General features: G+C 35.7%; 1 protein-coding gene, 1 long non-coding RNA gene and 1 other non-coding gene across 3 annotated transcripts; all 3 read right to left on the bottom strand.

Annotated features, from left to right (window-relative positions):
• Positions 1-8,099: 8,099 nt before the first annotated feature.
• Positions 8,100-8,206, bottom strand: LOC128041450 (small nucleolar RNA R71). The gene has a single exon (XR_008196472.1). It is a non-coding gene; the product is annotated as a small nucleolar RNA R71 (small nucleolar RNA).
• Positions 8,207-9,869: 1,663 nt separating this feature from the next.
• Positions 9,870-12,002, bottom strand: LOC128041416 (uncharacterized). Its single transcript, XR_008196436.1, has 3 exons — positions 11,819-12,002; positions 10,773-10,859; positions 9,870-9,983 (listed from the first exon to the last, which is right to left on the bottom strand). It is a non-coding gene; the product is annotated as an uncharacterized LOC128041416 (long non-coding RNA).
• A 1,836-nt stretch (positions 12,003-13,838) lies between these two features.
• Positions 13,839-16,354, bottom strand: LOC128041149 (uncharacterized). The gene is made up of 4 exons (XM_052630501.1): positions 16,181-16,354; positions 15,110-15,956; positions 14,103-14,148; positions 13,839-13,962 (listed from the first exon to the last, which is right to left on the bottom strand). Exons 1-4 carry the CDS (start codon positions 16,352-16,354, stop codon positions 13,839-13,841), a joined length of 1,191 nt encoding a protein of 396 aa, XP_052486461.1.
• Positions 16,355-16,577: the final 223 nt, after the last annotated feature.

Below are 16,577 nucleotides of genomic sequence, written 5' to 3'. Positions count from 1 at the left end.
TAATACATATTGTAGAACGAAGCACCGAAAGTACTCCAAGGATCATACCTAAAGGAGGCTTGATTAAACTAAAAATAATTCCTACGCTAACAAGTCTAATTAGTACTTTATTAAATTATATTACGACTATTCATAATTTGATAATAATAAAAGGTTTCGCAAAGGAATAAAATAATGGCAGACACAGATTGTAGAATTTATCAAATTTAATGACATAAAACTAACTCGCTTTAGTTTTCATAGTTAACTCCTACCTCAGGTTCTGTTGAGTCAGCTAGTCACAAACCTAGTAGGGCCTCTCGGCCTTCCACTAACCTAATTAGTTGGCAAACACTACTTATCTCTTGATGTCATAAGTCAGATTGGATCAGGGTAAGGTTTTCACGATAAGCTATACCGATTTTGGGTTCATTCCTACCATAATGATTTCCTATCTGTTGAGTTGCTTATTGCAAGCTACAATCTTAAGCATAGTAGGTACTCGACCCCCTCACCAGTGGTAGAGCTAAGTGAGGGTTGGCAGGGGCCCTACCCCCCTAAAATGGAAAAAATTTCATTTAGGCCCTTTATAATTTATCAAATTTTAAATTAGTAATTGTAAAATTGTACTTTGACCCCCCCCAAATAAGAACAATTTGTTTAAATCTTTTAAAAATTATAAAGACTATTAAAATGATAAAATTGTATTTTTTACTATTGTAAAAATATACAATTTAATTTCGGCCCCCAAAAAACTTTTTATTGGCTCTGCCATTGGCCCTCACGATGGTATCTATTCGAATAAATGCTTGTGGAAATGACCCTTAATTGTAGTTTCTGCATTTTTATAGCCCACAAAGCCTTATTCAAAGATTAATGGTTATAGAAATAAGGAAGTTGGTCAACTATATGAAAGTTAAAAGTCTCACAATAAGTTAGAAGTTTTCTTTCGTTATTGGTACAAACTAAGCTACTCACCAACAACTAAAGATACAAAATTAAAATATTGGACATAAAAGCCTGTGATATTTGTGGTCATGCTTTTAAAACAAACTCCATACAGTGGAGGCTGTGCTACCATGAAGCATGTGCGGGCAGGCGGGGTATAGATTGGTTTGATAATTAATTTCTTCTTCTTATCATCGCATTAATGGTTACACTAAAATTTGATTACGTTATAGTTGATTTGTCGGGATACTGAATAGGGTATTCATTTTGGCATAATGTGCTAGAAAATATGGAAATACGGAAACTGTGTAATTTTTAATGCGTGTACCTTCAACTCTATTGATGTTGTGATGCAATTTTTCGTATGGGCTAATAGTCTCAATTTAGCTCACAACAAGAGGATAAAATCCACAAAGGTGAGTAGAACATATTTGATAGGAACCTGATGAGTCCTCATCATATAGATATATTTGTACTCTTTTCACTTACATTTATATCAGTTCTTAAGTAAAATATTGTGTTTAGTTTTATAATTAGAGTAGATTTCATGCATTGGATCATATTTATGTTTTATATTATTTTTACTTGTTTTAAGTTAATTTTTAGTTATTTTAAGTAATAGATATTTGAATAAGACTTGAATTAGGTCCAATTTTGCATGATAAGCTAATTCGAATACGAGTGGAAGCAAGATGGAAGCTGGAAAATGAAGAAAAAACCGTAGATTTATCGAAGCAACGTGCACGCCTCGGCATGCTATACCGCATCCCGTGGCATGTTGTTCCACCACACAAGGTCACCACGTCGTTTTGTCATTTCTTCGCACTCGATTTCATTTCTTCGTACCCAATTCAAATGAAGCTCTAAGAGGTTAATATAATGCTATAAATAGTCAGCTTTTGGTCTTAGCTTTGAGAGAAAAAACTTATTTAACTAGGTTTTAAGTTTTCTTTGCTTTTATTGATTTTTCTCCTTTAGTTTTCTTTCAAATTAATTGTAGTGGTTGTGCTAACATTTTTCGAAACAATGCTTGGATTGAGATTGTAGTTGCATTTATTCAATAAGAATTTCTTTTCTCTCAATCTCTTTGCAATTATTATTCAGAATTTTTTTCATTATTCTTGTTTATTGTTTCAAGGTTTGTTATGAATTAACTGTTCAAGTAGTGGTGAAGTAAATCGAAAACTAAGGGTTAAAGATCAACATAGGTTAGAGATTAGTTTAAATTAGTGGTAAGATTAGTTGTTAAATTCGCTTTTTATAATTGACCTAAATCTAGCAAGATATACATGATGGACCTACCTGTAAGATATAAACCAACTTAGGTAGTGGGGTTGATAAGAGTAATGATTTCAGATTTAGTTAATTCCTATAAGATATACACTAAGGTAGGATTCTCTAAATGCATGTAAACTATACACCAATATAGGTACCAACATCTTTATGGTCTTCTTAGTCATGAACCTTATACTTAATAATAATTGAATTAGATGATTAAATCCCATTAATTGAAGATAAACTTCATCACTACGACTTCTTTTGCATTGCAAACTTAATTACTAAATTAGTTATTTTATTTTATTTAGTTAATTGTTTTTTTACTTATTTTGTATGGCAGACTTAATTACTAAATTAGATATTTTATTTTATTTAGTTAATTTTTTATTTTTACTTTGTTAATAATTATTTTATTTTTCTTAGCTAATTATTATATTTATATTAATTTAATTATATTCTTGTGTTGAATCTTTTATTTTATTATTTTGGAATTGCAAATCTCTTTATGGGTTTGAGATTCAAATACTTCCTTGAACGGAATTATTTTGTTGTAATTTATAACTTGACAACAATCTCATACACTTGCAAGTAGTAGTAGAAAAGGTGACAATGTCTTTTGAGCTTAAAATTATTTATTTTGTTATTATTTATATATACACTTTTCTTGCATTAGAAACACCTGTTGAAGGATGGATTAAATTTAACCCAGAAGAGCAATTATATCTGAAAGTTTCAGTGCATTTTTAGGACTCTTCCGACATCCACAAGTATCTGGTTACAAGGCTATTGTCGCAAGAATGGAGTATGCTTAGTTACTCAAGCTAAGTTATGGGGGATTTTTTTATGGACTTAAAATTGAAAGGAGTTGCGGTTTCAGAAGACTACTGGTGGAATCTAATAACCCGTCCATAGTAAAATTGCTCAAAGGAGTGATAGATGATGGAGCAGGCTTAGAGTCAGTGAGGAGTATCCTGGAGCTTAAAAGCAGACCATGGGATCTACTAGCTAAGAACACATAGAAAGGCAAATGAAGTTGCAAATTTCATGACTATTTACCTAATAAATAATTCCTTAGGCTTGGTTCATCTTAATGTATCACCACAAGGCATCAATAGGATCCTTAATGCTAACATTCATGGAGAATTTAGAGAAAAAATTGTTAATCAAAATAATTGAGGACTAGCTATTAACATTCTTTCTTGTAAACAAAAAGTAATTTATTTTTATAAGTTTTTTTTAAAATTCTCTTTAAAATATACTTAATTTTATCAAATATTATTAGTTAAAAAAAATCCTTGTTTGGGATTTTAAAAATTTTAGATCATTTTTCGGCTTTGGTACTTCTACCATCCTTCTTCCTCAATAGGGATGTCATTTCGTAAACAAGATGAAAAGAAGTTGTATGATGCTATTTGTTTGTAACCATCCAGAGAGATTGAACTTGCGATGGATAAAGCAAAGATTTAGCTACCATGGGAATCTTTGGATGCATTCGTACCAAAAAAAAAAGGAATAAAGTGGGCAAGAGATTTGGGTTCACTAGATATGTTTGTATAGAGGATGTGAGGAGAGCTATTGAGAGATTCAAAAGATTTGGATGTTTCATCATCGATTGGTTGTAAATTTAGTGAAATTCAAAGGGCGTTTGACATTTTGGAGAAAGAAAGTCAAGGTTCCAGAGAAGACGAGAGGCAGGGTTGTGTTTGTGGGAGATAGATAAATTAGGCGAAATCTTAGAAATAGATGACAATTCCAAGGATGTTTGTTCCAGCTGAAATGGAAATTTGTATTACTAGAGAGATAGATGGGGAGGAACTACATACATTGTAGAGAAGTGTGGTGGGGTAGTGTAGAAGATTCTTTAAAATTGAATAGCTAGCTCTTTAAAGTGCATAAGAGGTGCAATGATCATGAGACTATCCAGATATATGATTCTACTCATATTTGAGAGTTAGAAAGGATAAAACACATCTTAGCAAACCAAGGGGAGATCCTAGACACTTGGTTTCTGCAAAAACAACATTGGTTAGAAAAAATTAAAGTTGGCAGCCAAAGAGTGTAGCTCGCATGTAAAGGGATTCCAATTCATGTATGGAATTCGATCACATTCCAAAATATCATCGAGAGATGAGGGAATTTGTATCAAATGATAGTGGGACGTCCTACCCCAATTCTTTTGTGAGGGATAATTTTCAAATTATTACTGATTGTTCTCATCATATTAAAGAGGACAATAAACTACAAGTTGGCAATATGTGAATCACAATTTATGCAAATGAGTTTGACCCTAATGTGATTAGCCACTGTTGTGCGAGTGATTTGGAGTTGCTTTCTTCTGTGGGAATGAGTGGTGAAGGGAAGGAAGTTGATAACAGAGAGATGAATGATAATGCAAAAAGAATGGAAGATTCGTTACTAAACTCTCTAGCAAATAAGGAAGATGAGTTTGGTGATGGGATACAAAGAAATTTGAGGATGAAGGTATTGGAAAGGGAGGGTGATGTAACAAGTGGAGTTAGTGAGAACCGCAACAATGATGATGGATGCTAGGGGATTTCCAGGCATTCGATACAAATGAATAAACTATTGACTCAAGAAATAGAATGCATAGTATTAACAATGAGCTTGAAAAGTTAGTTAAGGATCCAGTGCTAAGTGATGGTGCCATAGGACTTGTGGGGGACATGCCTACGTATAACACTGCTCACCCAGTCCGGTCGTCAGGCTCAAGCTATAGGATGCTAGAACAATTAACAATGCTTGCCACATATAATTTCAGCTTTTAACATTCAATTAAACAATAAAACATTCCATAATCAAAGTATAAACATGATTTACAGACAAAATTGAGTCTCAAATGAGTTAATTGAAAATAGGGACTTAATTGAAAAATTAACAAAAAGCAGGAAAATTTTAACAAAAGGGGTCACACGAAGCCATGTGAAATGTTGAAACCATGTGAAAAGGAGTCATATGGCCGTGTCGCCAGGCCGTGTAACTAACTGAAGTCGTGTGGACCTAGATGCAAAATTTTCAACTTAAAGGCATAAGGTTGTGTTCTTAGACTGTGTAACAAACTGAGACTGTGTTAAATTAATGACCATATGAACACATCTAGCTTGACGAAGTCCCAATGATTGAACGATATTATTGGAAGTGATGCACAAAGAGTAAGAATCGGGTGAGTAAGACATAAGGATTTGGCTAAGCATATGAAATTCCTCGAAAATGCCTGTATACCCTAGCTCGATGGATTCTGAAAGAAAAGCTCCATATGAAGAGTATGTGGAAACCAAAAAATATTTTATCTGTAAAGCCCACTGTAAGAGTTAGGGGAAAGTCATAAATGGACAAAGTGAAGAAATGAGAACCAAGAATTAGAGATGGAAAAACAAGGTAAATTATGAAAAGGACATGGTAGGATAAAGCAAGGAATAATGCTATGAAAGTACAAATATATGGATTTGGCACATATTTGATCTGTCACGAATCGATGTGGTAAATTAGACTTTTCTGACACATTTAAGGAGCTTTTTCTCGAGCAAAATAGAGTTTTTAACTTCGTTTTTCGTTATTTTTGTATTTTTATATTTTTGGGTAATAAGTGAAAATATTTCGTTTTTGTCTATTTTTTTTACACAAATTGGCCGATTTTGTCGTTGGGAGGTCTAACGTGTGTTTGAGTGATGTAGGGACATGTCAAAGTTTAAAAGTGAGAGAGAACAACATCGAGGGCAGCGGTATCGTGACATCCAACCCTTGGAATCACGACCTCCCAGACAATATAGAAGACCAAGGATACCCTTTAGTGATATCGCAACATCCTCTTTGGGTATCACAATATCCACCTCTCAAGGAAGACCTCCAAGTTTGATACTGTCTAAGATATCACGATATCCTCATCTGGGTATCGCAATATCGCCTTCACCGGAGGGATAAACTTGGACAAAAAGGAAAACAATTGTCTACCCGACCCACCAATCACACAAGGCCTTTGTAGGGGCAACTTTGGCATCAAAAAGTCATTAGAACATCCTTCAAAACAGCCAAAAATTGTCGAGGAGGAGAGACACACATTTAGCTTAGTTTTGGATTTAGTTTTCTCTAGGTTTTTTTTCTAGTTTTTCTCTACGCTTTTCTAGGATTCTTATTTTTTCTCTTCTTCTATCTTATATTAAAGTTTATTTTCCTGCATTTACTTCTTTTTCTTAATGTTCTTTATGTTAGTTAAGTTAGTTAACACTGTAGCTAAGGTTTATTTACATTTCTAGTCCTTGTACTTTATTTTCAAGACTCTTTAAGGTTTAGTTTAATGTATTTCAGTTTATTTCACTTCAAATATATTAAAGCTTGTTCCTTTTATGTTTATTGCTTTAGATTTCTTTGTTATTTGGTTTCATGCTATTTAGGTTTTCTTACATAAAAATCTCAACCTTCACATTTTTCTTAAGTTTTACTTTTATGGATGCTTTGTTTTCTATTGTTATGTTTATTTTCTTGACTTTGAACATGTTTAGTTAAATCCATAAGGAGGTTGGTTGATGGAGATGTGGATAAACTAAAATATTTAGTCAAAGGACTAAATCGTAACAAATTGGACTAATTTGAATAGAATTAAGAACTTAGGTAGTGACGCCCCTAAGAGAATATTAAGATAAAGTGAGATTGAAAGGTAATCTTGTCACGCACCCGTTCATTAGTCTCGGATTAATTGATGAGATCGGAAGATAAGCAAGACCTAACACGTCTAAATTGGTAAAAATGAGATCGGAAGATAAAATGAAGTCACTTGGTAATTTATGCGATTTATGTCCCTAGTCTGAGATTTGGTGAACCACATCGAAGTCAACCAATCCCCATTGGTCATTTTCTAGATAGTCCCTCTAATTTACATTTCTTGCAATTTAGTCCCTAGAGTGGAATATTTTATTTTCTTGCAAACTTATCTTTTATGAATCACCACAATATAAAATCGTATTAGTAGCTATTTAGCCTCTATCGTGTATGTCAGTTATTGCTTAATCGCCTCTTCCTTTGGGTTCGATCATTGGAATACTTCAATGTTTCATTGTAACACTATAAATATTACAACTGAGTTGTATGCTTGCAGTAAAACTGGACTTTAAAAATTATTTCATAAATTAGTTGTTTTAATGCACATGCGCATAGCCGGTCAAGTTTTGGGCACCATTTTCGGGGAAGACGGTTTAAGATTGAGTGATTATTAGTGTAAAATTTTAGGTAGAGATAAGTAGCCAAAGTAGGATTTATAGATACAACATTATTTTCTATTTATTTTTGTGTTATTCAAATTTTAGTTAACTTTGTTCAATCCCTCGTGCTTGTAGGAACATTGTATGACTCGAATCGATAACGGTGTCTCACCATTTGAGCCAGAATCAAAATGTATTATCACACACACAAGAAGGGCACAACTTATGAGAGACATTCCATTTCCACCATGAGAGCAACCTATCAAAGATCCTCAAGGAAAAATTTGATAACCACCACCACTACCCATAGAGCAAAGAACTTTACGCGACTATGCAATGCCCAATTTAGATGTTGTTCGAGGTAGCATTAATCACTCATCGATTAATGCTAACAACTTTGAAATTAAATCGGTAAGGACCCAAATGATACAATCCATCCTTCAATTTCAAAGGTTAATGAATGAGGATCCCAATCAACACCTCTAGTGGTTTCTAACCATTTGTGATACTTTCAAGTATAATAAGGTATTCGATGATGCTATTCGTCTTCAGCAATTCCCTTTCTCTCTTACTGGCAATGCTTTTATGTGGTTAGATTCATAGCCAGTTGATTCATTTAACACTTGGGATAAGCTAGCGAGAAAATTTTTGGCAAAATATTTTCCACCAAGCAAGACGATGAAACTTCAGATGGACATTACAAATTTTTTACAATTAGAAGGGGAGTCATTATACGAGGCTTGGGAGCATTTCAAATTGATGTTGCACAAGTGTCCGTACCATGGTTTACAAGATTAGCTGCAACTTCAAGTCTTCTACAATGGATTTGATGGGAATTTATGCTTTAGTCTTGATGGCGCATACGCTGGAGCATTCATGTCAAAGAATTACGCCGAGGCTTCCCAACTCATCGAGGATATAGTGATGAAATCTTACATGTGGTTGCTTGAGCAGTTCATATATTGAGCCAAACAAGCGGCAGCAAATGCTGTCACTAGTGAGGATACGTATCAACAAGTCCTCAAGAGAATTAACCGATTAGAGATAAACGAGACCAAGGCTCAAGTCCAAAATAAACCTAATCTAACCAAATTTAAAATAAGGCACGATGATGAGAGAAACCATATGGTGATTAATTATGTAGGGAATAGAGGATATAACCCTTACTCTGACACTTATAACCCCAGATGGCGTGATCATCTTAACCTTAGGTGGGGAAAGAACCAAGTGGGACCTTCAGATCAAGGAAACCAAAACGCTAACCTCTAAAACCCAACGCATCATAGCAGCCTCCATTACCTTTTAGAGCACCTTAAGAGCAAGAAAGGAAGCCAGCTTATAGTAGTGACCCTTTATTGTCGATTAGGGTGAGTAAATTTTAGGAAGGTTTGCACTTGTGTGGCATATTTAGAGTCAATCGAACAAATTTTTGCAATTGTTGTAAAACAACTTGGCCTCTAGCATACCTAGTAGTATCGAACATAATCCGAAGAGAGAAGAAAATGAGCACGGGAAGTTAATCACTGTTAGATCGGGTTATGGTTAACAAACCTATCCGACCAAATTATGGGGAGAAAGAAGTAGGTGATAAAGAGGAGAGAACTCACACTCATAGTGTAACACCCCTTACCCGAGACCGTTTCCGGAGTCGAGCACGAGGCATTACTTAGCTTATCTTACCAATTCGGAGCATAAAAACTAGGTTTGAAAATTTATTTCACTATTTACAGCAAATCTGTCCAATCGCGCAGCAATTACTAAATTAATTATAACTTGAGCTACAGAACTCAAAATTTAATTCTGTAAATTTTCCCTGAAACTAGACTCATATATCTACTCACCATAAAATTTTTAGAATTTTTGGTTCAGCCAATTAGTACAGTTTATTAGTTAAAGTCTCCCCTGTTTCACCATTCGACTATTCTGACATCTTGTTACTAAAAATAACTTTTCTCGTTATAGGATTTTCATATGCTATTCCCACTTGTTCCTACAGAAAATAGACTCATTAAGGAATCTAAGCATGTAAATTTCAACTCATAACCATTTTTGTACAATTTGTAATTATTTTCTAAACTCAGAACAGGGACTCCAAAACTGTTCTGACCCTGTCTCACGAAAATTCACATATCTTAAAATATAAATTTCCTTTTCTACACCGTTATTTTTCTATGAAAATAGACTCAACAAGCTTCAATTCCATATATCATTCACCCTCTAATTCATTTTATACTATCTTGGGTGATTTTTCAAATTCACGTCACTGTGCTGCCTGAATTCTGTTTCTTTGCAAAATTTTATCCTTTCATGATTTCCATGCATAATTTATCACCTAATCTTTCATAACAACAAACACCTTCATCCTTAACCATTTTAATGACCATACATCATCAAATACTTACACATCACTCATTAGCAAAATCATCATTACAAACATACAAAAAACTAAATCCCTATACATGCCATAACTCAAACGTGTTTCGATATAAAATACCGAAAGCAGTTGTAGTTGATAGTGTGGACGATCTCCGACTTCTTTAGGATCCTTGAAGTAGCTTTGCAATACTATAAGAGAAAGAGAAATAAAAGAAGTAAGCATAAAGCTTAGTAAGTTTACTAGCAAATAAATAACAATATTTAACTTAAATAATTAAACTCAATGTCTATATCTCTAGTTTACTCTTTAGTTAATCTCATACTAGTTCTCTTACTTGTTTACTTAGAATACTTGTGTGCATAACTTACTCAATCCTTGCTGCATCGTTGAACATCAATTGATAGTATAATAAGTTCTTAAGTCTTACAACTTACCGAGCTTGCCATTTATGCTTTAAACCGAACTTTCATGAACATGATTCATTTACAAGCCCGTTGAGCTACATTGGAATAATAAGGATACTCGGGTCTCTTCGATAATAACATGCCAAAGCCATGTCCCTGACATGGTCTTACATGGGATGTTCTCATGTTAGTGCCCATGCCATGTCCTGACATGGTCTTATAGGGACCTCTCATCTGGTATAACGCCATGTCCTGACATGGTCTTACATGGGACCTCTCGTCTCGGTGCCCATGCCATGTCCCGGACATGGTCTTCTGGGACCTCTTATGATCTTAAGGATGCCAATGCCATGTCCCGGACATGGTCTTACATGGGATCTCTTTACCCAAATGTCATGACATTCAGATTCATTACCATCCTTATGTATCAACGGGACTTTTAAATTTTAATTCTCTATCATTTCATGCTTAGATCATCATCAAATAAATTCATAAAATAAATTCATAGTTGCTGGAAAATAACAGCATTGATAATAAATATGGAGATATTGCATTTATTTACCGTAAACTTACCTCGGTACCAATTATAGCCAAATTCACCAACTTAGTCTTCAACTTTATTCTTCCCTTTGTCTAACCTCGAGTTTCGTACTTCTTGATCTAAAATAGTAAATTTAACTTATTTAATACTCACATTCAACAAAACAGCCCTTGACTCTAACTTTTCAAAATTACAATTTTGCCCTAAACTTTTACATAATTACATTTTTGCCCCAAGGCTCGGAAATTAAACTTCATCTCTTATTCTTATGTTTTATAACATTATGAACATTTTTCCTTCTATGGCAACATCAAATTCCCACTCTAACATGTACTTATGAACATTAGGTATTTTACCGATTTTGTCGTTTTACTCGTTTTCACTTAAAATCGCTTAGCAAAAGTTGTTTAACATAATTTCTAGCTTCATATTCTATCATAAAACATCAAAATAAACACTTTTCACCTATGGGTATTTTTCCAAATATAAACCCTAGGTTAAATTATTGCTAGAATAAGCTAAATTAAGCTACCGGATCTCAAAACGTAAAGAACATTAAAAACGGGGTTTGGGATCACTTACTATGGAGCTTGGAAGCTTGAAAACCCTAACTATGGCTTCCCCCCTTGCTGATTTCGTTCATATGAAGAAGATGATGATTTTTGCCATCTTTTTCCTTTTAATTCATTTTAATTACTAGATTACCAAATTGCCCCTAACTTAAAAATTTTCTATTTCACTTATCTCATGTCCATTTTGTCTACCAAGTTACCAATGGTATAATTACCATATAAGGACCTCCAATTTAAAGTTTCATAACAATTGGACACCTCTAACATGTAGAACTCAACTTTTGCACTTTTACAATTTAGTCCTTTTGACTAAATTGAGTGCCCAAACGTCGAAATTTTCGAACGAAATTTTCACGAAATCATCTTGTGAAATTGTAGACCATAAAATATAAGAAAATAAAATTTTTCTCATCGGATTTGTGGTCCCGAAACCACTGTTCCGATAACCTCAAATTTGGGCCATTACAACTCTCCCCTTTTAGGATTTTCGTCCTCGAAAATCTTACCAGTAAAGAGATTCGGGTATTGCTTCCTCATTGTCTCTTCCGGTTCCCATGTTGCTTCCTCAATCCCGTGCTTTTGCCATAGCACTTTCACCAGATTTACCTTTTTGTTTCTAAGTTCCTTTGTTTCTCGTGCTAATATCTTGACCGGTTCTTCACTATAAGTCATATCAGGTTGAATCTCCACTTCCGTCAGAGTAATAACATGTGAAGGATCTGACCGATATCGTCGTAGCATAGATACATGAAAACATTATGGATTCTATCGAGTTCGGTGGTAAAGCCAATCGGTAAGCAATCGGTCCAATTCTTTCTATAATCTCATATGGTCCGATAAATCTTGGACTCAATTTACCCTTTCGACCGAACCGAGAACTTTCTTCCAAGGAGACACTTTTAAGAATACTTTATCACCCACCGAAATTCAATCTCCTTCGTTTAAGATCGGCGATGACTTCGACGATCGGAAGTCGCTTTTAAACTATCTCGAATCACCTTACTTTTCTTCTGCTTCCGGATCAAATCAACCCCTGTATTTTCTTTTCATCGAGCTCATCCAATATAACGGTGTTCTACATTTTCTACCATACAAAGCTTCATACGGAGCCATTTTAATACTAGACTGATAACTGTTATTGTAAGCAAATTCAATCAAAGGTAGATACATTTCCCAATTACCTTGCAACTCTAATACGCAACATCGGAGCATATCTTCCAATACCTGAATTACACGCTCAGATTGGCCATCTGTCTGAGGATGAAATGCAATACTGAAATACAACTGAGTACCCAGAGCTTCTTGTAATTTGTTCCAGAAACGAGATGTAAATCGGGGATCTCTGTCTGATATAATGGAGACAGGCACTCCATGTAGTCTAACAATCTCAGATATATACAATTCAGCCAATTTATCTAAAGAATAATCCATATATACTGGGATAAAGTGCGCGGACTTTGTCAATCGATCGACAATTACCCAAATGGCATCTTTCTTCTTTGGAGACATCGGCAACCCAGATACAAAATCCATAGTGACTCTTTCCCATTTCCATTCCGGTATAGTGATTGGTTGAAGCAACCCCAAAGGTACCTGATGTTCAGCTTTAACCTGACGACATACTAAACATCTTGATACAAACTCAGAGATATCACGTTTCATACCCGGCCACCAATACATCTTTTTCAAGTCATTATACATTTTATTACTCCCCGGATGTACAGACATAGTACCGCTATGGGCCTCGTGTAGAATCTTCTGTATAAGCTCGGAATTCTTCGGTACACATACTCTACCTCTAAATAATAAACAACCATCAGTTCCAATCTGAAATTCTGAATCATTACCTGACTCACAATGCACCCGTTTAGCCTGTAATTTCTCATCATTCCTCTGAGCTTCACATATTTGTTGACGAAATGTCGATTTAGCTCTCAATTCAGCTATGATTGAACCATCATTAGACAGTGACAACCGGGTATTCATAGCTCGTAAAGCAAATAGAGATTTTCGGCTCAAAGCATCAGCTACCACGTTAGCCTTACCCGGATGGTAATCAATAACCAAATCATAATCCTTTATCAATTCAAGCCACCTGCGTTGTCTCAAATTCAAATCTTTCTGTGTCATCAAATATTTCAAGCTTTTGTGATCGTATAAATATGACACTTTTCACCATACAAATAATGCCGCCATATTTTCAATGCGAATACAATAGCACTAACTCGAGATCATGTACGGGTAGTTTCTTTCATGTGGCTTAAGTTGTCTTGAAGCATAGGCTATTACTTTATCTTCTTGCATCAAGACACAACCCAAACCATTTAATGATGCATCACTATAAATAATAAATTCCTTACCCGATTCATTTGTACCAACACAAAAGGTGCTTCCGTCAACAATTTCTTCAATCGGTCAAAACTTTCTTGGCATTTATCATCCATTCAAATTTAACATCTTTCGTAATAAACGAGTCATTGGAGAAGCTATCATAGAAAACCCTGTACAAATCTCCGATAATACCCACTAATCCCAAGAAACTTCTAACTTCGGATACATTTTTGGTGGACTCCAATTGACAATAGTTGAGATTTTACTTGGATCTACCCCGATGCCTTCTGCAGATACAATATGTCCAGAAAACCCACCTCTTGAAGCCAAAATTCACATTTCTTGAATTTAGCATAAAGCTTCTTTTCGCAGAATTTGCAACACTATTTTCAAATGTTTCGCATGCTCGGTTTCATCCCGAGAATAAACTAAAATGTCATCAATAAAACTACTACAAACCTATCTAGATACGGTCTAAATATCCGTTCATCAAATCCATGAATATCTGCAGTGCATTAGTCAACCCAAACGGCATAACCAGAAACTCATAATGCCCATACCTGGTTCTGAAAGCTGTCTTTGGCACATCTGACTCTTTTACCCGTAACTGGTAATAACCCGATCGGAGATCAATCTTTGAAAATACTGTGGCACCTTTCAGTTGATCAAATAAGTCATCAATTCGAGGCAATGGGTACTTATTCTTTATAGTTACCTTATTGAGCTGTCGATAGTCGATACACAATCTCAAAGACCCGTCTTTCTTTTTCACAAACAGAACTGGAGCACCCCAAGGTGAATGACTCGGACGAACAAAACTCTCATCAACAAGTTCTCAGAATCGTACCTTTAACTCTTTTAACTCGCTTGAGCCATACGATACGGCTATAGAAATTGGGGTAGTTCCCTAATCGATCTATAGAAAATTCCACTTCTTTTTCGGTGGCAACCCGGTAATTCCTCCGAAACACATCGGAAAATTCACATACAATCGGCATCGTCAGATCTTTGACTCGAGATACTTTAGTATCCAACACATACGCCAAATAAACATCATACCCTTTTTCGACACACCTCGAAGTGACATCATCGAAATTACATCGATAATTCATCCGTTCGATCGATTTAACCAAGTAATTCTCCATTCGCACTTCAAGACAACATATTTACGTCTACGTTTACTCTTTGCGTCATCTTGAGTTAACCAATCCATGCCCAATATCACATCAAACTCATCAAAAGGCAATAACATCAAGTCAATGGAAACAAATACCTTTTATCATCGGTGGACAATTTTACAAACTTTATCCACCATCACAAACCGCCCGGGGTTAGAGACTTTAACCATAAATTCAAGAGGTTCAGCAGACAAATTTTAACAAATACTAATTTCGTGCATATATATGAATGTGTAGAGCCAGGATCAATTAATGCAATAACATTAGTGTCATAAAGAGAAAATGTACCCGTAATTATATCAGGAGAGGACGCCTCTTCACGAGCTCGAATAGCATATGATCTTGCAGGTGCTCTAACATCTGATCTAACCGCTGAATCTCTGGATGCACCCCTATTACTCGCCCCCACCCGGGTTTCTCTGCGGTCTACCTCGGTAGGAGCATTACCGATCTCGCACTCGTTATTTCTTCTCTTTAGTTGTTTCAGACAATCCCGAATAAAGTGATCGGATGCTCCACATCTAAAACAAACATTTTCACCTGCTCTACACTCTCCGGGGTGGCGTCTCCCACATCGAGAACATTCAGGCCTAGGAGGTCGAGTACTGCCTGTACTTGCAACTGTAGTGGTTTGAGCTCTAAAACCCTCGAATCTTCTACTTCTGCTTCGACCAGAATATATATGTGGAAAATGTGATCCGCTAGAGAGCTCCCTAGGCCTCTTAGATGTAGACTGAAATGATTTACTCATTTGCCTCTTCTTTGTATCCTGCGCTCCAGCTTCAGCTTTGCTCTTCTCTTTTTCTTTTAACAAGTCTTCTACTTTACAAGCTCTTTCTACCAGAACAACAAACTCTCTGATTTCCAATACACCCACTGATAGTCGGATGTCATCATTAAGCCCATCTTCAAATCTCTTGCACATGTTAGCTTCAGTGGATACAAACTCCCGAGCATACTTACTAAGTTTGACAAATTCGCGTTCATATTCAGTCACAGACATTTTACCTTGTTTTAGCTCAAGAAACTCCTTCCTTTTCTGATCTATAAATCTCTGGCTGATGTACTTCTTTCGGAACTCCTCCTGAAAGAAATCCTGTGTAACCCTCTCACTCGGTACTATTGACACGAGGGTCTTCCACCAATGGTAAGTGAATCTCAAGAAGTGAAACAACACACTTTATACATTCTTCCGAGTACAAGATAATTCTTCAAAACCCCGATTGTATTCTCAAGCCGAATTCGCTTTTCGCATCATCATCTTTGGTAGCCCAAATTCTTCAGCCCTTGCTTCCTAATCTTATCAACAGTGGTCTCTCCTCGATAACTATACCGCAGTGGGGAAGCTACATGGGGAACCTGTGAATCTTGAGGGGTGGAGGTCTTACTGATAGGATTCGCACGAACGAACTCGGCAAACCAATCATTCATGGCTTGGAAGAAGGCTTCTAGCTCCTTCTCCTTGTCTAACCGATGCGTGCCTTTCACTAACATTAACATCGATGGCACCGTCCCTTCAAGGAATAGGCGCATTACTTTCTACTTCATCTATACCAGCTCGTTCAGGATCCATAACTATAAAAGAAAACATTTTAAAATCGTCAGGAGTCGTCACACTATCAAAATATATAAGTATGGCATGTATAGGTAGACTCTTATTCTTACTGAGTATTTCCGAGAACCGACTAAACCTGCTCTGATACCAACAAAATGTAACACCCCTTACCCGAGACCGTTTCCGGAGTCGAGCACGAGG

Source organism: Gossypium raimondii, chromosome 5 (genome assembly GCF_025698545.1).
Source record: "Gossypium raimondii isolate GPD5lz chromosome 5, ASM2569854v1, whole genome shotgun sequence".
Classification (NCBI taxonomy): Eukaryota; Viridiplantae; Streptophyta; class Magnoliopsida; order Malvales; family Malvaceae; genus Gossypium; species Gossypium raimondii.
The sequence above is the reverse complement of the archived record's forward strand: the minus strand, read 5'-3'. Positions and strand labels throughout refer to the sequence as shown.

Coding starts and splice junctions, on each gene's coding strand:
- LOC128041149 (XM_052630501.1), bottom strand. CDS start 16,354: ATGCGCCTATTCCTTGAAGGGACGGTGCCATCGATGTTAATGTTAGTG. Junction 15,957..16,180: donor CCACCCCTCAAGATTCACAG/GTTCCCCATGTA, acceptor CATTGGTGGAAG/ACCCTCGTGTCAATAGTACC. Junction 14,149..15,109: donor CTCTCCTGATATAATTACGG/GTACATTTTCTC, acceptor AATGCACTGCAG/ATATTCATGGATTTGATGAA.